General features: G+C 40.4%; 1 protein-coding gene and 2 non-coding genes across 3 annotated transcripts; 2 read left to right on the forward strand and 1 right to left on the reverse strand.

Annotated features, from left to right (window-relative positions):
• Positions 1–25,878, forward strand: LOC123967176 (arf-GAP with dual PH domain-containing protein 1-like; the record flags this gene model as incomplete). Its single annotated transcript, XM_046043212.1, has 10 exons — positions 1–296; positions 11,158–11,285; positions 15,969–16,060; positions 18,453–18,535; positions 22,192–22,304; positions 22,428–22,574; positions 24,756–24,839; positions 25,176–25,238; positions 25,488–25,559; positions 25,650–25,878. Coding segments are annotated over exons 1-10 (1,102 nt in total), but the record flags the coding sequence as incomplete, so codon positions are not given.
• trnac-gca lies at positions 14,414–14,485 on the reverse strand. Its single transcript has one exon. It is a non-coding gene; the product is annotated as a tRNA-Cys (tRNA).
• Positions 25,879–26,565: 687 nt separating the features above from the next.
• trnar-ccu lies at positions 26,566–26,638 on the forward strand. The gene has a single exon. It is a non-coding gene; the product is annotated as a tRNA-Arg (tRNA).
• The last annotated feature ends 712 nt before the right edge of the window (positions 26,639–27,350 follow it).

Below are 27,350 nucleotides of genomic sequence, written 5' to 3' on the forward strand. Positions count from 1 at the left end.
TCAGTGAGGGAGAGAGAGAGAAACAGAGAGACAGAGAGAGAGAGAGGTTTCCCTAGCAATCGGCTCAGATCGTCCGGTCTTCTCCCTCTCCAGTCTTTCTTCTCCACTTCAGATCGGAGGTGACAGGTGATCGGGCTGTCTGTCTGTCGGATGTTCTTGGGCAGGATTCTTCCCACCGCGGTGAGGCTGGACGGATAAACTCACCATGGCGCTGGAACCGGAGGGGAACAACCGGCTCCTGCAAGACGTGCTGGCGAGACCGGGCAACGAAACGTGCGCGGACTGCGGCAATCCAGGTAGGCTAAGCCAGGGGTCTGGTGCAGGTAGTAGGCTACATGAACTATAAGCTGCTGTGCATAAGGTGGGGGAGACTAGTCAGCTGGTGCTGACAAGCATCAAAACCCAACAAGCCGGGGTGAATTGGGTCCAGATATGATGACAAAGGCCTGGCAGGGTACATACCTGAAAACACCCTTTTTTGCAGGTATAAAATGAACTAACAAACTGGACTCTGGACTTAGTCTGGGCCATAAACACATAAAACACTCCTGTGTGTGTGGCTGTCATGGTGTGTAAGGGTGTACAAAGACATGTCAAGTGTCCCCTCCACAGCTATTACTGTTGTTACTGACTGTGTGTGTGTCCACGGTGTGTTTTCACTGGTGTGGTGTCCTCATGTTCTACACTGTCAGCAACCTCCACACAGCTCGCCCAGTAGCTAATTATTGGTGTGTGCATTTTTGTTTTACATGTTTGCTTTTCATTTCCACAGCACTGATTTCACCCGAGTTATGTTATTCTCTATTAAGCAGCTTCATCCCTTTCTTCATCTCTTCATCCTCTCCCCATGCATTCCCCCTTTTTAATCCGCTCCCTTCCTCCTCCCCCTCCTTTCTTCTCACTGACATGGCAGTAAACCAGTGAGTGGGCACAGAGGCTCCAGTACAGGCCGTACGCCCAGTGTTTTGGAGCCGAGCCCGCCCAGGATGCCTGTTTCTCTGGCCCTGGTATCAGCTCCGCTGAGGACTGGCTGTAGTGGAGCAGCTTTTGGAGCCAGAGGCGCTCTTGCAAATTTCAATAGCTTTGTCTGAGCGGTGGGCACCTAAAGGGGGATTTCATTTTGACCAGAGGGTGTGATGTTGTTGAGATACATGCGGAGAAATGTCTCTCATTGTGGGTTGATGTTGCGTTTGTGTGTTGACTTTAAAGTATTTGAAATTTTGCTTCTCACCACTACCAACTCCAGCCTAATATGCTCATAAAAGTTTTTATGTTATTTGTTGTAAACGCTCAGTCTAAAACCAGGTTTCATCTGTTGATCTTTAGCGGTGGCATCGATGGAGATGTCAGTTGGTTGTCGGTCCACCACTTTGGTCTAGGTTGTAATGTCTACTATTCGATGAATTGTGTGGACCCCAGAGGATGAAGTATACAATGAAATGTCTCAACATATGATGGATTGGTATATATGATTGACATTAATAGTTCCCTGGTTCCCAACTGTAGATATAACTAACTGTGTATACTCTGCATACTTAACCAAATGCATAGATGCTGTTCATACTGTATACCACCTTACATTTGCACTCTCTCTCTAACTCTGTCCACTTCTCCTCTATACAGTTTATAATTTCACATATAGCCTACTGTATAATATTTGTATATTGTAACTCCACTGTACATATTGTAAGATATAGCATAACTTACACTGTAGTACTTACTTCCCGCACTCTGTATAAAACACTATATTCCTGCTTTTCTGGTTAGATACTATCTTAGCTCTGTACCCGTACTCCTCATAATGACAATAAAGTTGGATCTAATCTAATGCATGCTAATGACTGATAAGTGAAATGTTGGATGGATTGCTATGAAACCTGGTACAAATATCCATGTTCCCCACAGGATGAATCGTTATCCCTTAATATTTGCTCTAGTGCCGTCATCAGGTCCCAAGTTAATAAGTTTATACAATATTTTGTCCAATACTTTGGTTAATGACCTGCAGACCTAATGGCATTTCCCTTAGCCTCAGCTGTACTTGTTATCTGCCACCACTCTGTCTGAGTACAGCCTCATAGAGCCGGCTGCAGACATGCAGCCTCATTGTCTTGTTTGGGGAAAATTGGCACAATTACCAATACCCATGTAGCCTTATTTGACCCTTGGGATACTTTTTTTTGATGTAGTTTCCCTAAACAGTTCGACAATGATGCAAATTGCCTAGAGGAAACATTGGCTCAGATTGTTCCCCTGCTGGGTTTTGCATGGAAAATATGCCCCTTTCACCTTCGCAGTCATTACATAATCAAATTTAGCCAAATTTAGCCATGTCAAGCGAAGGTGGGACAGATGTTCTGTGTTGTGCAGCAGTTGCCGAGTAGTCCGAGAAGCTGTAAATGCCGGGTGACTGATTGATCACAGCTAGTAAAATTTCAGCTGGCGAAGTATACTCATTTATGCTGTCACCCAGCAAGTGTTAAGATTCCCTCAAGCAAGGCACTTAGTGTTCAACAGTGTAACTTTGGTTGAATCCAAACAAATGCTTTCTCCCATATTTGCCTTCGAACACTCATTTCGTGAAATTTCCGGAGAGCAGGCTGCTCAGATGAAAAGTGTTAACCAAATCGTTATCTTTCTCCCCGTCCTCTGCTACCAGATCAGGCATTCCCAGGCTCATAATTCATATCTCATAATGGCCAAGATATGAATTATTGATGCTAGTTCGGTGGCTCCTTCCCAGATGGGGACAGGATCTTATCTCAGTGGCTTTTTCAGAAAAACATCACGGCTTCATTACAGCTCAAGATACCACAAATCATCTCAGCAGAGCAAAGAAAACAGACAAACATGTATTGTACTGGAGTCGGTGTGAGCTAAGGTTACTTAGGAGGACGTAAGGAAAATAGTTAAGTAGGATGTAACAGGTAGTGCACTGTAGACCTACATATACGGGAGACCGATAGATAAGCCAAATAGATAATAAATGATTATAGATGTTAGCATTGTTATGTCAAGGATTACTCATTAAATGGGCATTTTTAAATATCAGTTTATGCAGTTCTTGTAGTTGTCTTTAATTGAGGCTAATGACAGTTGAATTGAATGTAATAAGGTACTACCCTACTTTGTTAATCAACTAGTTTCTTAATCATGGAGGATCTTTAGTTAAAATGTGTGCAATCATTGCTAAATCAGAATTGGCTTTATTGGCCTAGTATGTGTATGTTAAGGTGTAAATATGTTACATCCAGGCCAGAAAAAGAAAAGGGGGTTCTTGATGATCAAAGGTTTAGCAAAAAAAAACAAAAACAAAACTGTTGTTTTTAATAAAAAATTCTGCCCACAGTGAAACACCTGAACAATAGAAAGCCTAAATCTCGGGATAGCCTGGGTGACCACTTTGTTAATGATCACGACGTCATCTGACCAAATCAGTATTAATACAAGTTAATGATAACAGTGTGGTCGACTATATTGGCGTTACCCTCTGTGACCTACTGTATACTGTATTGTAATATGGCTGAATTGAAAACACAATTTAGTTGTTCCCATTTTTATATTTTGGGTACAAAATACTAATCTAATCGCATTCCCATAAACACTACCTCTTAACCACCAGTAATTTCTTTAGTTTTAATTAGTGAAAGTTAGCGGCAGCAGAATGTTCTTAACTTCGCTGCCTCATAGCCCCAGACCTTCACTGGGCTGGTTTACATCATTGTTTTTGCAAACGCTCAGTTTTCCTTTTCACACATTTAAACACCAAGCCGGTGTTTTCAGATTTAGACACTCTGGAATTTAGGAAAAGCAGCTTTTTGGTGATAAAAATGCAAATTTAATATGGACACAGAGCTGAAACTGTCTTAATGCGGACATACTCTTCAGTTCACTACAGTTCCCTGTAAAAATCAAAGGTGTCAACAAAAATACTGTATCATAATGGCTAGCTGACATGGTTTGCTATAGCTAACAAGGTAACTATCTATTTTACGTTATTATCTTATTATTATTATTATTATTATTATATATCTACAGGATATATCAATGACACCATGTTTAGTTCAAAGGCAGTGCAGACTTAACTAATTTTGCGCAGCTACAAAAGCAATGGAAAACTGAGAACCTCGAATACATCACATGAAATTCCTCCATTTTATTTGCAGGCTGTACTGTCTTTACTCTTAAAAAGACAACAGTGACCTGGTGCTGGTGTGCTCAGACGAGACTGCTGTGAGGCTGATCTTGGAGCTGGGAGCTTACACGGCAGGGTTTCTCTGTAGCTCAGCAGCGCTGTGGTTCTGCCCTTCGCTAAGGACACACAAACGAGTTCTTCCCTCCAGAGAGAAGCCTCAGCAGTCCTCTGAGGAGTGAGGAAGGTTTTTGTTGAACAGCAAAAACAGCAGGAACTTTGATGAGATAGTAGGAGGTTTAGACTCCTATGGCAGTCCACTCATGGCTCTCCGGACTATTGTTCAATGTTTTTTTAAAGGAAAGTTGGAACAAAAAACTTTCTGCATTTCCCATTGCAACTCAGTGTCTGATGTACAGTGATGTGAATAAGTGAGTTGTAGCCCTAGCCAATTAAAGCATTGGTAATGTGTCTGCTGTGCATATGTTTAGGTTCTTTAATTTGCCAAGAAAATTCACTGTAAACTTTTATTTGTGGGCATAGTTAGTAAATGGATGGATACACTGTAGCAGAAAGGCGGAGAAGACACGTACAGACTACCCCTTTTTCAACCTTGACAGTAAGGAAGGTGGGTGGTGAGGAGATAAATCAGACACACCTGTGACACCATCCACTCCAGCACATTGTTCTCAAAGATTGCATTTTAGACCATTGCTAACCACATTCTCCTATCCTCATGATGCCTTCCATGTATGCTGGGTGCGACTTCCAGTTACTCCTTTCACTGAATCAGCGTCTGCAAGTCTCACACCCTGTAACATATTAAAGGGGTCATGTGTAGTTTTCAGTGGTCTCTAGCAGTGAGGTTTCAGATTACAACCAAAGTCATGAGCGAGCCTAAACAGAGACCGACACACTGTGACAGCATCACACAAAATGCTGGAAACACAATTAAACTCACCCACATCGTTACAGTAGTATTTTTATCATCTTTATGTTGAACTCATCCATGCTCATTGCATGATACCGTTACATTAACTGCATGTTGCCGATATAATACGTCGCCGTAAGCTCGCCTCCCGGCTTTTCAGTAACTATTTGTGGATCTTTCATGGGATGCTCAGCAATGTGAGAATAGCTCAAATGTACTGGATGATAACCAAATATTATAAATGAGATTGCTACACCTTAGCATAACAGTAAAATCATTGTAACCTAAGTAGTAACGTAACTATAGTGAATGGGTCTTCAACTGGGATGTTGTTGTCCTGCAACATTAAAAATTGTCATTAAAATGACAATAAATCTAAATTGAACGTTACAAAGCAAACAACGCCGGTTTCTTGCTAATCTTGCTGGCTGCCCCTGCCTTGCATTACAGTTGGTTTTAGAAACATGTTTGCTTGATACCATCCTCCAGGCTGCATGTCGAAGTGTCCTTGGGCCAGATACTGAACCCTGAATTGCCTCTGGTGGCTGTTCTGCCAGTGTGTGAATGTTAGTTTCTGTTTGAGCACTTAGGCTCAGAGGTCAAAAAGACTAGAAAGGTGCTATACAAGTACAGAGCATTTACTATTTCTTGCTGGCTAAAATCAACACTTTAACATAATACCGGTACATCCATTACAACTATAGCGTTTTGCAATGGATAGCGTTAGCAACTGGTTGGCTTTAGCTGGTAAGCTACAACATGCTTTGCAGTAATGTTAGTTTACCTGTCCAGTGGGATGAAAGCCATCTCTGGGCTGGGAATATGTCCAAAATAAAGCGTAGGTCCATATGTTGACCTTGTTTCCACTCAACATCGATTTGATTCTTGTTTGGCCTGACGGTCTTCAGTTTGCGTTTCAGTCTGTGTTGTGCTGGGAGCTGGTCGTTCTTTGGTGTGAGCAGATTCCATTTTGTTTGCTGTGGTGTTGTTGCGGTGTAGGCCATAGAGTTCAGAATCAGTAGGCAAGAGGCTTGGGAGCACACATGAGCATCACAGCCTACGTAAACCAATGGATTGGCAGCATAGTGTCTGTTACAAGCAAACAAAAAAGCAGGCGAAGTGAGTGTACAACCCATTCACAAATAGGCAATAAAAACTGTTAAATTTCATTTAAAAAAACTACATAAATGTGATACTGTGATCATACCTCTGCCCAATGGATAGGAGAATGAGAGTAGTAGGTTGTAAGATACTGTACACCTCTATGAATATGATTGAATGTTTTTAGTCAGCTGGTGGCCAAGCAGCTGATGACTGAACCATTAAAGGTAAAGCATCAATGAATCAGCTGATGCCAGTCAGCTAAAGCAAGCACAACTTCAGTGCTCTGCATAAACTTATGCAATGATTCATTTAAGCATACCACAAAAAAGGTGCTTTGCCTTAGAAACCCTGTGGGTAAAAAAAAAGGATAGATTTTATTACACTCAAAGAGAACGTGCTGTTTGGTTACAGGCATAATCCAAAGCAGTTCTGATTATGTAGCAGAAAGGGACACATTTTCAAGACACTTAAAGAGACACATTTCAGGCGTGTGGATGGGAATCAGGATTAAAAACATGGACACACGTCATTAGCACACAGGCAATCAATTAGGAAACACTTGGAAACTACCTAATAATGCTTACCTATGTCTCTGCATGGTAGCAAGTAATATGTAATATAATATAATGCGTATACCACATTTAATGTTCACTCTTGCAAATGCATTCCATCTGTAAAGTCAGCCTTAAGAAATGAAGAAAGCCTTGATGATTTTCTTATAAAAGACATTTTTCAAAAGCTGAAGGTAAACAGAGGTTAAGTTGAGAAGTTAGGACTGGAACTAGTCCCGTAAAAGTAAAAGCCTGTGCTAGTGCCTGAGGGGTTTAGCCAAGACATGAGAGGGTCACAACCTCAGCTGACCCCACTGTGTAGTGATTAACCCCCAGCATGACTGACAGACTGATGTGTATACTTCCAGACACACAAACTGCCTGCAGATGCTCCCGGTTACACGGGCTGCCGTTGCTTAAATGCCCCCTCATATGTTTCTCCCGCATCTTCCCTGCAGTAGCGCCACAGGCACTTCTTTTTTCAACCGTGTGCGGTCGAATCAAAGGCTCTGTTGTCTCTCCACCTGACGGGTCTCATAACTCCTGCAAAAGTTGTCTTTTCTCTCAACAGTTCCTTGGCCTCTTTAACAAACACGCCTCAAACAGCATATGCACTGTAAAGACAAACCAAAACCAGAGTTTTCCACCTCTTGTTCACTGTGACTGTGCATCTGTTGTTCACAGTAATCCTGTTGAGAAACATCCTCCACGTACATGTAGAAGAAGAAGCCCTGTGCGTGTCTATGTGTGTGTGTGGTTAGTTAGTCATGCGGCCACAGTAATCTCCGTGAGTGCTGTCTGCTTCCCTGTAAGGCCTGACTCAGCGATGACCTCACCTCCGAGTGGCTGGTTGTGTGTTTTCGTGTCAGCAGGGCTGTGGAGGTGTGTATTTGTGTGGGTGTTGCTGTCCAAAGAGGACAGTAGGTCTGATTTCTTCACATCAAAGTGCCATTTCTAGTGCTTTGTGCAACATCACCAGGGAGTTCACATCATCGCTCTGCATGATGAAGAACCCACACTCTTCCTTCCTTCCCTTCCTACCCTGTCCCTCCTCTCCTCCTCCATCCCCTCACTTCTCCTCTGCTTCTCAGGCTCTGTGGCATCTCCATCTATGCTTTCTCCGGCCTCAAGAGGACAGAGAAAAACAAGAATGCTGGAGGTTTTTCCTGCTGTCTTCCCCCCTTCTCTCTCTCTCTGTCGGCTCCCATCTGACTCCCTTGAGTGCTACATGCTCTCACTGTCCGTGCATGTGTGTGTGCGTATTTGTGTTCACATGGCTGTGGTGCACCGCGCTGAGGCTCCCCTTGTGTGAGAAATGGCAGCAGCACAAAGAGTGAGATGGAGAGAGAATGTGGTTACTTTGGAGTGTTGCCCATTGAGGACATGGTACTCCCAGTCGCTCGTGGCCACACATACGCTATTCATGTAAACAAGTGTGCAAATACATCGTACACACACACACACACACAAATATTCCACCATCTTGAACAGAGCCTGACTGATGCATTGGCATGACCGATGTTATATGTTTAAGTTAGCTTATATAGTACTGTGTTGGCAAAGATTTGTTGTTGATAGCTGGCTCATAAAGTATCATCAATCAAATGTTAATATCATCATTGACTACAAAAGTAGTTAGTTTAGCAAGTTTAATTGAAAAATTTGACCTGCTGGTGGCGCTAGAGGAAAAGTCAGTAGGCTTCTTTCAAATTTCATGGCAGCCCTTCCAAATGTGTTTGAGATATTTCATTCTGGACCAAAGTGGTGGACTGACTAATGGATTGCCATCCCTAGAGCCACAGTGCTAGTGTGGCTAAAAATGCCAAACATCCAGGTTCCAGCCTCTCAAATGTGAGGATTTGTTGTTTTTCTCTGTTGTATATCATAGTAAATACAATATCTTTAGGTTTTGACTGATGGTTGGACAAACAAGACATTTATGGGGGGTGGGGGTGGGGGGGCATGGAGGGCAGCCGGCCCACGAGTAAAATCGTTGCTGCTTGGCAGATTACTGTGTGGATGACTGCCTTGCATGGCCTTTTGTTTCTTGGTGGTAAACTAGTAGCTGGGTGTGGTGATACTGATGTGGCTGTTTCATGAATTTTCTGCCTACTCTGTTTAGCTTTGGCTGCTGCAGACTGCAGACAAATCTCTTCCCTGTTATGTGAAGAGACTGTGGACGGGATGCACAGACTGACAGTTATTATATGAGCAGTCATATGAGGAAAATAGGGCTGGGCAATCAAACAATAATGATAATTATCTCGATAACAATATAACAAATGTTCAATAAATGTCTGATTTAATTCATTTGAATCAAGAACTAATTAGCACTTAATTTTTCTATTAAGATATTTATTTTGTTGAGTAACAGGGACTGAAGAAAGATTTTACTTAATTTTACTCTTGCATATGTGCTGAATAATTGTTAAATAATCATAATTGTTTTGAATGTTCTACCTCTTTTGATTTGTTAAGTGATCCACTGTTTGGCAAGTGTTTGTTCTGACCATAAAGACTAGTTTAAAACCACAACTTTCACTCAAAAGCCAAAATCAGCCTTTAAACTTAAAGGTTTAATGATTTGATATTTATTACGATAATTATTGATATGGAATCATATGAAATTCCCTTCCCTAGAGGAAAATATCATAAACTCGCTGTGGAGAAACTGCAAAAGAATGTATGTTGTAATATGATGTGATAAATCAATACTAAGATAATGTAAATTAAAATAAGTTACTAAATGAATATTGTAGAGTAGTAGTATTAAACTGTACCACATGTATTCTAAATCTATTTCATAGTAATATTATACAGGGCTTAAAATGATAAACTGTGAACTAGTGTTCTGATGTTTTACTTAATTTCTTTACCAATATTACTGACTATATTATTCAGTGACTGGAAGAGGGCCCACAAACAAAGCTGCACCCCCCTTCCGCCTATGGGGATTGAGTGGGGTGTGTTTTTGTTTAGGAAATATTTACATTAAGTTCAGATAAATTGATGGTGGAAGTAATCATTAGTTGCAGCCCTATACTTTTCATCACCATGTCCAAAAGCCATTGATATTACATTTTTATTTCAGTTCCAGTTATAGACATCACAGACAAATGTGAACACATCATCTGGAAACTTGACTCACTTTTCATATACCCACTGAGCTTTAATTCCCACCAATCAGATTATTTCTGCCTTCAGTGCAAAACTCCAATCTGCACGTTCATCTCTCCGTCATTTTCGGACACTACACTCTGTCACTGTCCCCGACACTCTTCGCTTCCGACTTTGACAACTTCATTTGCATGGACAGAATCAAAGTCTACAATGTGTGATACACTGACTCAAATGTACCTTTGCCGAACACCCACGGATGCTGCTGCTGCTGCTGCTGCTGCTGCTGAATCACGATGCAGAGAGAGAAAAAAAAGCTCTTCTTTTATCCCCCTTTCTTGCACATTCTGTCTGACTGCTGATGAGGCTGTTGGTTTTTCAAACGCTGTAGTCGAAAAGAATGCCTTTATTCACATGCTCATATTGGCAATAAGCGGGATATGGTGCACAGATGTTTATGTGTGTGTGTGTGTGCGTGTGGCCGGGGGGGAGGCGGTTACTACATTTGTGGGGTCCAAAAACCAAGATTCCACTTTACTTGTCACCAAGATGCTGGACCCCACCTGTTTAAAGGGCTTTTTGAGGGTCAAGACTTGGTTTCAGGGTTCAGGTTAGAATTAAGTTGAAGTTAGGGTAAGGGGCTGGGTTATGCATTATGCAGGCTCTGTGTGTGTATGTGTGCGTGCATGTCAGGATGTGTGTTTTGTTCTTTTCTGTTGTCTCCTTTTAAAATATCAAATATTGCATGGGCATACGCGTGTGTGTGTGTGTCTTTTTGTGTGCATGCATGCATGTGTGTGCATGTGTGTGTGTATTTTGGAGTCCGGTGATGTAACTAACCTGATAACTACCTTGGCTGAGTTCTAATCAGATCTCAGACGGACTGTTTCCTGTCAGTAAGCTAAATAGGATTTCCCCAAAATCATATTTTGCTGCCCTGGTCTACTTTATGAGCGGGGACACACTAAACCAGAGTCCCTTGTAATATTTGCTTCATTTACTTTGCTCTTATTACTCCTTAACAGCGCCAGCATCAGCACTTTCGGTATTTATAGCCTGAACCATGAGCTGGTGTTCTCTTTGTTGCAGCGCTTTTATGACACGATTTTCTCACCCGTCCTTTTTTATCTCTCTTTATCTCTACCACTACTCTCTCTGTCGCTCTCCTGCACTGCTTTGCCCGATTTCATTTCCTCCCTTCTCTCTTTCTCCCCGAACTCACTTCCCCTCCTTTCACCTCTGTGTGTCTTGTTCTCCCTACGTCATCTCTCTCCCGGCTCTCCCTCTCTTTCTTCCCCCGTTCTCTCTCTCCCCTCCTGCAGAGCCGGACTGGGCGTCGCTGACTTTGGGTGTGTTTGTTTGCCAGGCCTGTTCGCTCCTTCACCGGAGCATTCCCCACATCAGCCGGGTCAAGTCTGTCCAGGACACGTGGGATGCCAGCGAGGTGGAGGTAGAGCAGTAACAGCAAATCATACATTGTACTCGCATTGCAAAATCCCCAATAAAATATATCAATAACATGTGCATATCCTAAACAAAACAGCACTTCCCGCTTTGCTCAGTGGACTGCTGATATTTGATATTTGACTGGTATCACTTTACCCATCTTAGATGCAAAAAAAATAATGGAGAGGCAGGACATGGAGTAGAGAATATAATAAAATAGGTGCAACAGAGGATCACCTGGGCAGTGACATGCAGAGAGACACTGAAGTAGCTGACAGAGTGAGAACATTCTACTGAAATTTGTCAGTAGAATCAGATTTAGACAGTAGACTATGGCAAACAAGTATTAACTTTGCATTACGATTATTATATTTATTTATTTCAATTTCAGTGGTTTTAGTAACATATTTAAACTCAAAAATTCGCTCATATGTTCCTCTTGAAGAACGTATGAGTGGGAAGTATGCTTATCTCGCTTTCATGCTGAAAATCAACCACTCTCTTATTCCTCAATTTCTCCCCAGGATCAATAATATTTCTGATTCTGTTCTGAAACTGATATCTGTATTTAGCCTAGCTTAGCATAAATATTAGAAACATCTGGCCTAGCTCTGTGCACATGTAAAAAAAACTGTCTACCAGCACCTCTAAAGCTCACTAACTAACACAAAGAAAAGTGTGTAATCATTTCTTGGGTGTGACCATCTGTCAGGCGTTTTACTGTGCTACTGTTATTTATCTTCTCATTTAACTCTCGGCAAGAAAGCGAATACTCGGATTTCCCAAAACTATTCCTTTAAGATCGAATCCATTTGCACAAGTGGTTCTTGCATGAGGCCAACAATTCTTAACTCTGCATATTAATTGTGTGCACATCCCAGTATGTGCAATATAAGTATGCATATTTAGCATGTGAATGGTATAAATGTGCATACAATACAGACAAACAATATTAACATGGAGCCCACGGGATCTCTAAAACCGTGCCATTATTTCTTTGTTGCTATGGAGACGACCCAAGCAGGACGCGGAAACATGTCACTGAAATAAAGGCAACGTGATGGATTTTTGAAACCCGAAGCTGCTCTGCTTGCTGACACATTCCGTAGGTGCAGATCTCATTAACTCAATCCGCTGGCTGCTGTTTATTTTTTTGCTCAGCACTTGCAGGTCAGTGATGGGAGAGAACAGTAGGTTACAAAAGGCACAAATCATCAGAGTTTTATCTGGCTTAATGTAGCCAATATCAGTCAGTTAAAAATGCTTTGATTGGCTGTGATACCAGCGCATCAAAATGTCTTTAGTCCTTGTGCAAGACATCTTCAGCTGACCTCTGACCTCCCTTTGGGAGGAGAGAATTTCCTCACAGCAATCAATGAAGTATTATTCCATTAGTGAGATTTACACTTTTCTCCTGTGAGTAAAAAGAAGCTGAGCTGGTGTGTGCCTTGCAAAAATGCCCTCTTCAGAAATATGTCAGAGAGAAATAATAGGAGTTCTGTGCTAAAGTTTAAAAGCAGAAATGCACATTTTGAGGTTGTCATTTGTAAGAAATAGTCAGGAATGTGCTTTTGCACTGCTGAGCAAAGGGTGTAGTTGCCCCTAAACAATGGTCCATGTCAGTGCTTTAACGCCACCACTGGGTGACAAAAAGGACTTTGGGGGAGGTGATGCTGATATTAGTCATGAGGATAGAGGGAAGTTGGAGGACAATAATTGGGATGTAATGGGTATTTGACTTAAGAGGAGAGTGGGAAGATGTAATGGGGAAAAATGTAAGCAAGAGTATTAGGTGATTGAATGACTGGATTTGATTGCAATGTAGGAAAAAGGGCAGTGAGGGCTTTATGTCGTCTTTGTTAAATCCCCCTACTGTAATTGCTGTATTGGAAGAACTAAGGGGTTATTTTGAGATGCAGGGTTTATTGTTGAGACTTTAGGAGCCATTGTGGTCCCACTTCAATAAAACATCCACAATCAGAGGAGCCACTTTTGTCTACCAGCCACTTTAGTAGCCACACCTACCTAATACTGGATAGTCTTGAGTTTAACAAGGTGCCCCAAATGTCACACAGGGGTCTTTCTTCACGATGACTTAGAGTGATGACGCCACTAAACTTCAGCTGGTGTTTCTGATATTTGCCTCCTGTCCCAAAGGGAGGATGTGATGACTGAAGGAAGGTGATTGTCAAGTCCTTGGAACTGTCTTGAGATGAATTTTCCTAAAATAATTAGGCATTTTATTCTGAAGAATGGCTTTATGACCTGTGAAAGCATTTTACGGCCAAACAGGATAGCCTTATTAGGGGGTGAAGGACAGCATTGGAAAATAGCAGTTTGGAGAAGTAAAAACTACTTAAAGTACAGCTGCGAGCAATGATCGGGATCCAAGCAAGTCACGATAAACGCAACATTTGACATTTTCAGAGGAGAAGAACAGATGCAGAAGACTTAAAGGATTAAAGTGATGAAAGAATTTGGACTTTGAGATAATTGCGGAAACGCAAACGTGATTTTTACAGCATCACTTTGAGATCAGAGAGTGTCATTATATGTACCTTACTACGGGGTGAAATGCAGCATTTTGTGTTTACTAGATTTAAAGTTTAAGCTGCACAGAGTCTTTTTAGCAGAGAAAAATGAGAAGAAAGTGTCACGGGATCCAAATAAGATGGTCACCTTAGACTCACTATGATCTGAACACCCTCCATTGTCCGAACATCTGACTGGCTCACCGGGGGATTTGAACCCTGGAACTTCAAATCTTTAGAGTAGGTGACTTACTGACTGAGCTACTGGTAAGTAGGTGTTCTTATACACCGTCTTACAAGTTGACGTAGTGACGTCACATGTGCCAGACCTGGATAGTTTTTTCAGTTTAAACTTAAAATGCTTACAACTGTCAAGATGTTGGTGAGAAAATTCTGAAAATAATCATTGATCATTTTGCCGGTTTTTAGGTGTGTTGTTAATTATTTTTGTGGTTTGCAACCTACATGCCAATTTCGGTGAGTTTTCTGCATATTCAGTGGATTACTTCAGAAAGTACGTATGACCGTTTTATACAATGATAGAAGAAAATGAAGATGAAATGATGAGAGACTGGAAGTCTTGCTGTTTGTTCCCAAAGGTAGGGGGCACCCAGATTTGAACTGGGGACCTCTTGATCTGCAGTCAAATGCTCTACCACTGAGCTATACCCCCTACAGCAACAGCTTTTCTATTGCTCATAAATAGTCAGGTAAATGGGCATTGCGATAAAAATATTTATAAATCATTTTTATGTGAAATAAGAGAGGACATGCACTAACGTGGTGGTGTGTCTAAACACGGACAGTTCTTTGCTTAGAGTCATTACAAGCGGAGAAAAAGAAAAAAAGAATGAAGAAGAATCATAACAAAACCAGCTTCGCTGCTTGGATCCCTAATGATTTACAAAAAGTCTTGAAAAGATTTCAAAAAGATTTCTGAAAAGATGGTAAATTCTTAAAACACAATAAAACCTTAAAATCAGAGACGTCGCTTATCAACCTTTTTGTGCTTAAACCATGCACACACTCATTTCTACGCACAGAATCTGATTTATCCATTTTTTGTTGTGCCTAAGAATGTATGTACCACACCTACCCCAGTGGGTCACAGGCGTAATCGCAGGGAAACGAATACCTAAATTCAGTCAGGACAACTTTGTCAAGTAATACTTTATTGTTTGCAGTAGTGGATACTGAGCCGAAGGGCTTATGCAAAATGTCCCTGATCTTGTGCTTTGATGATACTGATATCATGTTCAAAATGTCATATCTGAGGCGTCAAATGCATCACGGTTTTGGCAGCAGATGTGTCACATGTCACTTTCCGTGACTTTCCTTCTTTCGGTTGAATTTTCTACCGCTATTTGACCTTCACAATAAAACGCCACAGTGCTGCATCCCTTCCAGAGCCCCTCAGAGGATAAGAGAGGCATGTTGAGGGATTCAGCCAGCTGGATTGGATTCAGGGATTATCCTTGGATGAAACGCACAATGGAGGGAACGAGGGCAGAAGGCGAACACGTCTCAAGGCGGTGTAGCCATTTCTACAATTAATCCCATAGCAATGCGGGGGCCTCATTGTCAACTGACGAAATTCCATAATACATAAGATTTTCTATACTTTAGAGCATTTGCTGTTGTCTCATTTTGATATTATTTTCTTTTTCCTATTGTAGTTTTGTTGTCACCATTCTCTAGGTCTTACATCCTTGGCTTTTATTATGTGAATGTGCTTAAAAAGTGTTTCCTATTAGCATCTTATTTCAGAATTTCTTCTTTGTAGCATAGGAATGAATATAGGTATTTGTTATTTTGAAATTATTATTTTGAAAAAAAGTAACAATTGAAGGAGAAATTTTATTAAAAATTCCACCCTTTCTATAAGATTGTAAAAATATAGGCCATTATTGTATAACTGCACAGTGTAGATCTACTCAAAATGTTTATGGCAAGTATGTTCCCAAATCTTGAAATTCAGATGTAAAACATCCAGAATAAAATAACTGTGGCTGGTTAACAGCTGGCTAAATATGTTGTTAGATAACATTTATCTGGACATCTGAAATAAGGAAACGACTGTCTATTCTATTAAAGTGAATGCTTGACTGTGAACAGTATTTGGATGACCAGGCTGTGTTGTCCTGTCTCCCTCACAGTTGATGGCTGCTACGGGAAACAATGCAGCCAAGGCCAAATATGAGCAGAAGGTTCCGGCTTTCTACTACAGACCAACACACACTGACTGCAAGTAAGTAATTGTTGTTTCAGTAGTAAGCTAACAGACAACACTTTGCTAACTGAGCTGACTCCCAGTAGGCTACCACTAGTAGTAGCAATTTTGAAGCACAGACTGGTACTAGAGACAGTAACTTATTGTACAATTTTACAATACCTTTTATGCCTGGTTATTCAATATGGTAACAGTCAGTTTCTGGTGTTTAGCTAGAACTGTATTTTGTTGTTTCATTGTGAAGCACCTTGTGATTTTATCTGTGAAATGCTATATAAATAAATTTTACTTTTACTTACTTACTTTTCCATTGAACTTCTAAAATGGCACCATTATTACTTAATGTCCAGGTGTTTGTGTGTCTTATATGTTTTCTCTTTCATATATCGTAAAAAGATAGAAAATGGTGTGTCTTTTTTGGGTGCTAAAACTGTGAAAATATACATATTTCCTAATAGTGAGTTGACTTAATTTTTAATAATAATAATAATTTACTGAACTATTTCACAAATGGCTGATTTGTCTGACTTCATTTATTTATATGATTATTTATTTTGTAAACCTGTGTTAATCTGATGCACAACAACATAAAACTGATATGGCGAACATTTTCTCAAATAGTTGCCTGATTACACATCTGGCAGACACAGAGCCAAGTTATCATCATTCATTTGGAGGTTTGGTTCCTGGCTCTTGTTGAGCTCACAGTCCTACGGCCATACCGCCTGCAACTGAATGCGAAAAGAAAACGCTGAATGCAGAGGCAGTTATGCTGCATACTGATAATTGTGAAAGTGATGCTAACACCATGTAGTGCAGTGGGACATTGTTACTGTATATGAAAATATAGTATACTGTTTCACTCCTCTGACTGTGTATATCACTTCCTCTTCCTCTTTGTGTGTATACTGTAAATGGCCTAAAAAGCTTTTACACTGAACTATTTCCTGTTGTTTAAGAACTGTGAATCACAGTGAGTGGTAAATTAAGCATAAGCTTAAAGTTCTGAAAGCGTAAAATTAAATCTTATCTGGAGGCCGTCTGTATATGTATGTAACAATCATATATTTTAGAATCTGCTGAGAATACCTTTTCTGACCTCATATTATTTGGTTTAATAAGCTGATGTAGTGACACCAGTTTTTCTTGGACATTTCAGGCTTTCTCATCCATCTCTCTCTCCCTCCGACAGAATTTGATTAAAATAGACACTATGAGAGTGAGAGAAAGCTCAGATGAGAGAGAGCAGTGACTTTCTCAGTGTCTGTGCCATGGTGCCTGTGTTCACTCGCTCCACTCCCCTGAGAACCACAGGGCCTTGTGTTTAAGATCCAGTCTCACTGTAGAAGGAAAAAGAGTGCAACATTTTACCCCTTGATGCCAATAGAATGGCTGTTTCATTACTGAAGAAGAAGAAGAAAAAGAAGAAGGGGCAAATAAAGAGATAAATGTCTGGTGAAGGAGAGAATGAAAGGTTGAGGTAAAGAAGGAAACATGATGAGAGAGATTGTTGGCATGGTGACGTGTTGACTGTTGCCATTTGTATCTCATCACACTGAACTTGGTCTAAAATTTGATTAGATTTGGTAGAAAATGTGGAAACAAAGGCAGTGATCGTGTTAGACACTGAATGCATTATGTTTCATTGTGATGATATATGTGTGTTGTAGAACATGAGCTCACAGGCTATTCCATGATTTTGTTTAATCAGGATTAAGTAAGAAACTTAAATCAACAAAGTGGAAGTGTTAAAAAGGTTTAATGCTCTGCCACTGCAGTGATAGTTTAACAGTTAGATGAGAAGATCGATACCTCACTGGTGGGGGTGTGTTAAACATGAAGCAACAGCCAGCAGCCACGTAACTTAGCCTAACCTAAAGACTGGAAACAGTTGGAAACAGCTAGCCGTTCCAGTCTTTATTCTAAATTAAGCTAACTGGCTGGCAGCATTATATTATATTTACTGGATTGATATTTGAGAGAGATATCGATCTTCTCATCTAAATGGAAAAAAACGCATATTTTACAAAATCTCAAACTATTATAACTATTTAAATAAATATTCCAATGAATCAATCAATCAATAAATGCTAAGCTGATGGTCCTCATCAGAAGTGACAAGGTTGTTATAGTTTTGCATTTTTCAGTAGTTTTTATTTTTATTTTGTTTTAACATTTTGTTTTCAACTTCAGTTTAGTTTTAATTAGTTTTTAAAGTGGGTTTGCTGGTTACGTTTTTTTGAAAATGCTTAGTTTCGTTAAAAATACAAAAATACAAATGTTTATTGATGCTATGTTGTTCACATACTGTGTAGAAAAAATTCCATACTAGATGTGTGTAGAGCAGGTCAGTCAGTGAGTATGTACTTGATGTGAAAGCTAACTGTGTGTGTTTTTTCCATGTCTCCAGGCTGCTGAGAGAGCAGTGGATCAGAGCGAAGTACGAGAGGAATGAGTTTGAGTTTATCGAAAAACAGGAGCCTTACTCTGCAGGTATGTGCATGCTGACATGTTGTACTTGTGAAGACCTTCATCCAAGCTGATTGTTTTTCAAGCACAAGCTGATTTCAATGATTAGTACCCCTCTCTGACTGAAATAAGGCATGGCCACACAACTTATTTAATGATTAAATGTACATTGAAAGGACTTGGTCTCAGCTATGAACACTGTAGTTTGGCATTTATGTAAATACACATATTTGCTTTCCCTGCGACCCTGTATGCAGGATAAGCGGTTGATGATGGATGGATGGACATACTTGCTTTCTTGACGATTGCTAGATAAGAAGATTGATTCAACTCTCCTTTCTGTACGGCTCAGCTTTGGTTTTAGGGGGGGTTATGTGTTGAACAATTTTTTGCGCAGCGCAGTGACTTCCTGGAGACTCCACTGGTTTGCCTTGGCCCAAACCAGTCCAGAGCCAGGCTAGCTGTTTCCCCCTGCTTTTAGTCTTAATGCTTAGCTAAGGTAAGCAAACTATCTCCTGGATGTAGCTTCGTATTTACTAGGCAGATATGGAAATGGTGTCAATCTTTTCATCTAACTCTGGGCAATAAAGTTATTTCCCAAAATGTGAAATGCATTTGAAATTAAAATGTCATGTTACGTTAATGCTTAGCATTCAGAAAAAAGCTTTACAAACACCTCTGTGACACTGAAGTCTAAACTTACCGTAATTGTGAATCACTCCTCACTCAACCCTTTATCTCACTTGCCACTTGCGTTTTTACTAAAAAATGGCGACTTCCACCACCGTTTCTATGCTAATAACTTTGCTAAAAGGTAGCAGTGTTTTCATATAACAATTTTCTATAACTAGCCAGTAAATAAACTCATCATAATTTTCTAAATACAGACAACAAATAACACCAAATAAAGATAGTGTTACCATGTTGCTACATGTCATTATAGCCTGTGTCTTCTAATGTAACATGCTGGTAATTAGAGAAAAAAGAAAATTCTGTTTTGTACCAAGATTCACGCATTCATGCACAATTACACTCATTTACAGATTCCCCCCCCCAAAAAAAGAAGCAAAAATGGCTGTTCTGTGGTTGTGACAGTCTTGCGTTGTTTACCCTTCAGTTAACAGAACCTTGAAAACTCACTGGACAAACACTTCCCAGTGGATTTTCATCCTTCTCCTAAGTGGTTGTGTATATGTTTGCAGTTTAAAGTGCCATCGTTATATTCAGACAGTGACACTGTAATTGTCCCTGCCTGAGAATAGAGCCATTAAACAACGTGTGTCTGTGTTTGGTTGACTGCGTGTGTGTACAATATTTGAGTGTGTGTGTCTACTTGTATACATTTCACTTCCTGTTGAAGGTGGAGCTTTGTGATTGGCTCGCAGTGACCTCATCCATTTATTGTTACGGGGGAGAACCATGCACTCACGCGTACACAACCACACACGCACATAGAGAGTAATAAAATGAGTCATTCTGTCATCTCCATTTGTGCATTCATGCTGTCTTCATAACTCATTGGGAGGTGCTAGACGTCTGCATATGTGTGCGTGCATACAGTCTATGATGTGTGTGTTAGCTGAGACTGACTACTGGCAGTAACCTGGCCTCCACTGCGGCCAATGTTAATATTGATCCAGTATGCAAAGGATAGGAGGAAGAAAAAAAGAGTGTCAGGGAAGGAGGACGAGGGTGGGGGACAAGGAGTGCTATTGATCGATGATGTAATGCCAGTGTAGGTGAATGTTTCATGTCAGAAAGTCACAGCCACAAAGAAACACACACACACAAAGATGGAGTGGAATGAGTGCAGAGGACAAGAAGACAATGGTAAACAATGGAAGTGGGCATTAAATAAGGAGAATATAGATCAGCAGAGTAAAGAAATTGTGTGAACACGAAATTTAGGCATATGAAGGATTAAATGAGCATACATGGAAAATTCTGTACATACTGTGAGATTTTGGCTTTTGATGTTCTTTAACCACATCAACCATGAAGCCTGCTAAGGAGGTCCATCAGTACAAACTCATGTTGCATCGACAAGCATTGAGCAAACATAATTTTACTTTAAAGCAACACTTATAAAAATGTTCACATTAATTATGATTGAAATGACTGCACGTCAAAGGGGTCGTCCATAGTGACAAACTCACAGAGAATTACCACTCCTCTCTGCAGTTACTCGTAACCCTACAAAGCAAAAGAAATAAAATCCTATATATCCACATTACACTACCTGCCCAGCACCAAACACATAGCACACAGACAAAGTTAGCAACTAGCTGGCGGAGCATTTAGCAGCTGAAGAGCCAGATATTTCCCTCAGGAGTTTGTGGAGACCAAAAGGGAGCCACAAAGGAGGCACGTTCACCAAGTGGCCAGAGACACAAATTCAAATAAATGTTGTTCCGTGTCTGCTAGATGTGTAAATAGGCAACTGTTTGCTAACATGCTAACTTTATAAGGTTGAAACATGTCTTGTTCTGCTACCCCCAAGTCGCAAATTTTTTTTTTTTTTAATTCTCAAGTCCTAGTTAAAAGGCTTGTTCACACAAATTAATTAATTTAAATACTTTCATGTACAGTAGTTTTAGTTTTATTTGTCCAGGTTGTAAGATATCTGTCTATGAGATATCTACCTTCACAACAATACAATGCAGTTGAATACAAGTTTTTTTTGTCGGACTCACACCATTAATAATGTATGTTAAAAAATATCAATATCCTTCCAGGGACAGTATCCTAATTACTGGATGGATAATCATGAGCCTGACCCTGAACAGTTTTCAGTGGAGCTTCTTTCTACTGAATAATAGTACCTAAAAAAACAGTACAAGGTCTGTTAATAAACCTGAGAAAATGAAACTAAAACTATCTACATGGTTGGATACCACTTTAGGTATCTTGTTAAGATCTTGTTACTTTTTTGATCTTCCCTCTCGTGAATTTCTTCCTCTTTTATTCACATGAGAAGTCTCTCTTTTAAACGTGTTATTTAATTAATTTTATTCTGTGCTTTTTTTCACATAATCATTCTGGGCAAATTAACTCCTATTTCAACCCTCACTTGTCATTTTCAGTGTAAGTTTATTCTACAACTCGGCACTCATTATAATACACTCTGGATAACATCAGTAAAATTGCTAAAACAAGAACGTGTCGCTTCTTTGGAGTGCCACTTGATTATGCTTAGGCACCTTCTTCCCATTAAGCTACAAAAATAGATCCGGATTAAAACAGAAAACACTTCACAGCATGACCAAAATAGAGGAGAAAAGAGAAACATAGAGAGTGTAGGCAGAGCCTTTTACCAAAATAGACTGAAGAAGAAGAAGACATTACAGGCTATAAATAGAACAGCAGATCATTAACATAGAAAAGGATGTTCTTTGGTACAGAGACAACAAAATCTCTCTGTGTGCTGTCTCTTCCTGCTAAATCCTTCCCTCTCTTGTCTGTTTGCTTCTTGGATGTTGTGTTTTCTCTCTCTCCTCCCTCCTCTTCTAAATAAGATTTCAAATGATCTTTGATTTCTGCTTAACTGAAGTATCATTTTACACCAACCAGTTACAACATCGCACCATTACTGTTATAAATGCCTCCTCCGTTTAATCTCTCATCTCATCTGCTGTGATGGCTTTTAGATATCAACCCCCCCCCCCCTTCTCTCTGCCCAGGGTACAGAGAGGGGTTTCTATGGAAACGAGGAAGAGACAACGGTCAGTTTCTCAGCCGAAAGTTCATCCTGTCGGAGAGGGAGGGAGCGCTGAAATACTTCAACAAGCAGGATGTAAGATGATACGGTTGATTTTAAAGGGTGTTTACAGTAGCAACATTTCTCTTTGGTAAAAGCCAGTAATACTCAGGAATGTGAGACATGTCCTATTTGTTGTTCATGTCTTCCTCCACAAAGGCCAGGGATCCCAAAGCAGTGATGAAGATTGAGACCCTCAATGCCACCTTCCAACCGGCCAAGATTGGCAACCCCTGTGGTCTGCAGATCACCTACCTGAAAGACAACAGCACAAGGAACATCTTTGTCTACCACAGTGATGCTAAGGTACACTGTCAAGCACTTAAAAACATTCATGAAGTCTAAAATCTGTTTTCTACAATGCAGTGACATGCTTTTTTATATGCTCACTGTCAAGTCTTAGATTGCAGTAATACAGAGTGTGATGACCTTATAGGGCTGGATAATAAAACAATAACAATAATTATCACAATATAATTTGTTTCAATAACAATATAACAAATAGTCAATAAATATTCAATATATTTTTGATTTTATTCACTTGAATCACTTGAATTAGGATTTAATTTTTTTTAAGATGTTTATTTTGTTGAGGAAAAAGGACTGAAAAAAGCTCTTACTATATTTTACTCATGCATATTTGTTGACAAAGATGTTATCATAATTGTTTTAAATGTTCTACCTCAGATTTGTGAAGTGATCCACTGTTTGGCCTCAAGTGTTGACCATAAAAAAAGAGTTTATACCACAATTAACCATCAGGTTTCTTCAACTTTCACTCAGGAGCAAAAATCAGCGTTTAAACTCAAAAGAAAGAAAGATTTGATACTTATCATGATAATTACTGATATCGAAAGATATGAAACTTTTTATCGTGATAACATTTTTGGCCATATCGTCCAGCCCTAGTACCTTGTTGACCTTGGTTCAAAGCTGGGTGGGGTGACTGCTCCCTCCCTTTACTGCAAATGGCACTAATGTGGATTTAGTAGTATAATATGCATGCTGTCTGCTGTACTAAACCACACTTGTACATAAAAGATTCCCTTAATTTATTTATTCTTTGGGGGTTTTTCTGTACTCATTTGTGTCATCAGTGGCTTCAGTAGCTACAATTCAGTCAGAAAGTATTTAGATAGTGACAGATTTTCGTTGTTTTGGCTCATAAATAATGACTATGAGCGTAAAGTGCTGACTTTTAGATTTAATTCAAAGGTGTTTGCTCAATGTGCAACCAGTTTGGATGTGAGTAACCTCAAACAACCTTAAAACTGAAAGCACTTCACATCATAGGCATTGTTTCATTCCAAAGATCAAAGCCAACACATTAGAGAATGTGTTGCTGTCCTACAGCTTGCAGACTGCACTGCATGTCAAATGTGAAGTAAGTTGTTTTTGAACGTTTTGTTTTATTATTTTGGCTCTGTTTTCTTAAATGGCTTTGAATTGAATCCAGGCAGCATTACAGAGAAGAACTGCTGAAAGCCTGAGTGACAATGACCTTCTACTCTAATGATGCGTAGCCTGTAAGCTAGTTACTGAGTGTCTTTCACTTCTGTCACTTGCTGCTTGCGCTTGCCGCAGCTGCTGCTGCTGTTCGTAAAGCATTTTGAAAGCTCCAGCATCAACCTATAGGGTCTGGGTATACCTACCCCCAGGGGTAGGGGAAGTAATTATGGTCACTCCCTACTCCTTGCTGTGCTGAGCTTGGTGCCTCCTTGTGGGGAACGATGAGGTCAGAGCCTAGACACCAAATGTCAACGCTGTATATACTACATTCACATATGAATCCATTCCACATAAGTTGACTGACTGAAATACAGATTAATGCATTTTAGTCTTTATTTTTTTCATTGTATCTGCAGTAAAGCGGTTATAGTATTGTTATGTTGTTTAGTTTGCAAGGTCCCATAATTTCCATATGATTTACTAGGGAGGTTCCTAGATGAAAAGATTTAAGTATTGAGCCAAAACACTGAGTATCCAGTGTGTGTGTGTGTGTGTGTGTGTGTGTGTGTGTGTGTGTGTGTGTGTGTGTGTGTGTGTGCAGTGCCCTCTGTCTCTCCAAAAAGGGAGAGAGGGAGAGAGACCATCCAAAATGAGACAATTAGAGAGAAGAAAGATTCAGATACTATATTCCCATTCAGAAGAGTGAGTGGGGCCTGATACAGAAATAGCGCTGCTCCCTCTGCTGGCTGAGTTCTGTTACTGAAGGCTGTGACAAAAAGAGTTCACTGGGTTCATTCAGTGTCACCGTCACTCTTTTTCTGTGGTGGAGTTATTGACAGCACTGCAGCATTCACACAGCACAGATGCCTTTGACTGCACCTTACTGTGTCGAAAAGATACCTTCACCGGCATCAGAGAAGAAGCACCACATTATTCACTCAGAACCCAAAATACCTTGGATACTTACTGTGAATAGATACTGTTGGAATTCCAGCAGGATATGTTGTCGCTGAGGGTGTTTTTTTTTTTTTTTTACAGGAGATGGTTGACTGGTTCAATGCCATCAGAGCAGCCAGGTTCCACTACCTACAGGTGGCCTTCCCTGGAGCAAGTGACGAAGAGGTAAGGATTTAATCGCACAACACATGGAGCTTGTTGTCGAGAAATGGTTTGTCAAAGGTGTCACGATGCTTTCCCAAACCAAAAGTGGAACATCAGGAATTATGCAATTTTCAGTGTTTCAGTGTGTAGTGCTGTTATTATCACCAGATTTGAGGAATTATTCATTTGGCGTAAGGCAGATGATTTTCAGGTGTTGACCTTTGAATGTTTTTGTCCCTTTATAATTGAAGAAAAACCCCTCGACTATTTCATCTTGTTGTACAGTATGTGACAAGCATTACTTTTAATATTACATGCATGCTTTTATATGATTCTCTGTTGTCTTGTCTTCTCCAGCTGGTACCCAAACTAACCCGAAACTTCATGAAAGAAGGCTTTATGGAGAAAACAGGTCCAAAGGTTTGTGATGTGGTTATACTTACTGAATCCTACTACCCCTCTAAACACCTCAATTTCAGTTACATTTCCCCAACTCCAATGTCTGAGGGTTAAGTATAGTACAATGGTTTCCAACTCAATTTTAGTAGCCAAGGGTTCAGTTTGTTGACACATGCAGACAGCCTGTAGCCCTATTATGACAAGTTTGCAGTGCACTGCTGACTCGCTTTTGTTTTCTCTCTTTACATTGAATTGTCTCTCTTCCTACAGCACACAGAGGGCTTCAAGAAGAGGTGGTTTACTATGGATGACAGAAGACTCATGTACTTTAAAGACCCTCTGGTAAGAAGAGAGCTACGCACTCACAACCATTCCTATCGTTCTAACAGATCGCTTAGTTTGTCTACAGGACGCCTTCTTTCTGTCTCCTAGGATGCCTATGCCCGTGGTGAGGTGTTCATTGGCAGTAAGGAGAACAGCTACACTGTCCTAGCCGGCTTGCCCCCCTCCACACAGGGCTACCACTGGAACAATGGCATCACCATTGTCACGCCAGACAGGAAGTTCCTGTTTGCCTGTGAGACCGAGGCAGAGCAGCGGGATTGGATAGCTGCCTTCCAGAGGGTTATTAATCGACCAATGAGGCCACAGGAATATGCAGGTGTGAAAAATTTCTGTTTCTATGTTTTTGACTGCTAGTAGCACAATGGAGGTGGTAGAATGTACTTATCTACTTGGGTGCTAAAAGTGCATCACGCAAATTATGCATGAATGTCAAAAACTAAAGATGCCGGGCTAATTTACTAATCATGTTTGAACACAGTCCCTCTCCACTTCTAAGGATTTGGGATATAAGGCAAGTTCCGTAGGCATCAAGAAACAAAGCATTGGTTCTGCACAATGTTGAACAACTTGTACTAGTACTATTAGTGTGTTTACTTCAGGGATGTATTGAAGTACCATCTTTGAGCTAAAGACTTCTTGTTAGTTAATAGTTGAAGTTTACCCTGTTCTTATGGACACATTTTGGCACTATGTCACAGTTTTTTGTTTCTAGTTCTGTATTCTGTCTCCCCTACTATTTGTTTTTCTTTTTTTTCTTTTTAACTAAACTAAAAGAGCACATTGTAGTTTCTGTGTTTATTACCAAAGCATTTTATCAGTAATAGTAGTTAAAATAGGGAAATTGTGAAAAATTACGTTATACGTCGATATATGTTTTCTCTCTGTTCCTGCTCAAGTAGGATGAGGGGCCACTGTTATGTTATTGTACTTCCCGTAGTTTTTCCTTACTCTGAAGTGAAACCCGCTGTATGTCCACTTAACTGGTGACCTGACAGGATGTGAAGCCCCAGTGGCCTAATGGATAAGGCACTGGCCTCCTAAGCCAGGGATTGTGGGTTCGAGTCCCATCTGGGGTGTGTGAGAGCAGAGTGGTGCATGCTGGGCCCATAACCCAGAGGTCGATGGACCGAAACCATCCTCTGCTAACAGCCTTTTACTGGCTCTTTGGTCTCTTCCACTGTTTTCTGACCCAGTGACATGTGTAAAGCCGCATCTTCCGTCACTTTGACTGGGTCAACAGCGCAATCAAAATGATAACTTTTCAGATTTTCAGCTGCAGTCTCTGCTGTCTAAAAACATTTGCTGCATTTTCTCCTTTCCTTCCGCAAGCCTTACCCCTTGACTCGATCGTGGACTGAAATGTAGCCCACTAATGTCTAGTGCCTAACGGTCGCAAAGAACATAAATGTGCAATAAACAAGGATATTAGATCATTGTTTAAAAAGCTACTGTCCTTATCTGCTTGTCCACACCCTGAAAACCTTAGCAAACCAGTGCAAAACATTTTGAAATTGAACTTACCCCAGGTGTGCAGTTGGGTGTGGCAATCAGGTGACAGGGAAGAAGGGGGAGGTCCGAGGCATGTTTTCTTTCTGTTCCTGTTCAAGTAGGATGAGGGGCCACTGTTATGTTATTCAAATGCACACATTGTACTTCCCGTAGTTTCTCCGTACTCTGAAGTGAAACTTGCTGTATGTCCACCTAACTGGTGACCTGACAGGATGTGAAGCCCCAGTGGCCTAATGGATAAGGCACTGGCCTCCTAAGCCAGGGATTGTGGGTTCGAGT

This window comes from Micropterus dolomieu, unplaced genomic scaffold (genome assembly GCF_021292245.1).
Source record: "Micropterus dolomieu isolate WLL.071019.BEF.003 ecotype Adirondacks unplaced genomic scaffold, ASM2129224v1 scaffold_108, whole genome shotgun sequence".
Lineage (NCBI taxonomy): Eukaryota > Metazoa > Chordata > Actinopteri > Centrarchiformes > Centrarchidae > Micropterus > Micropterus dolomieu.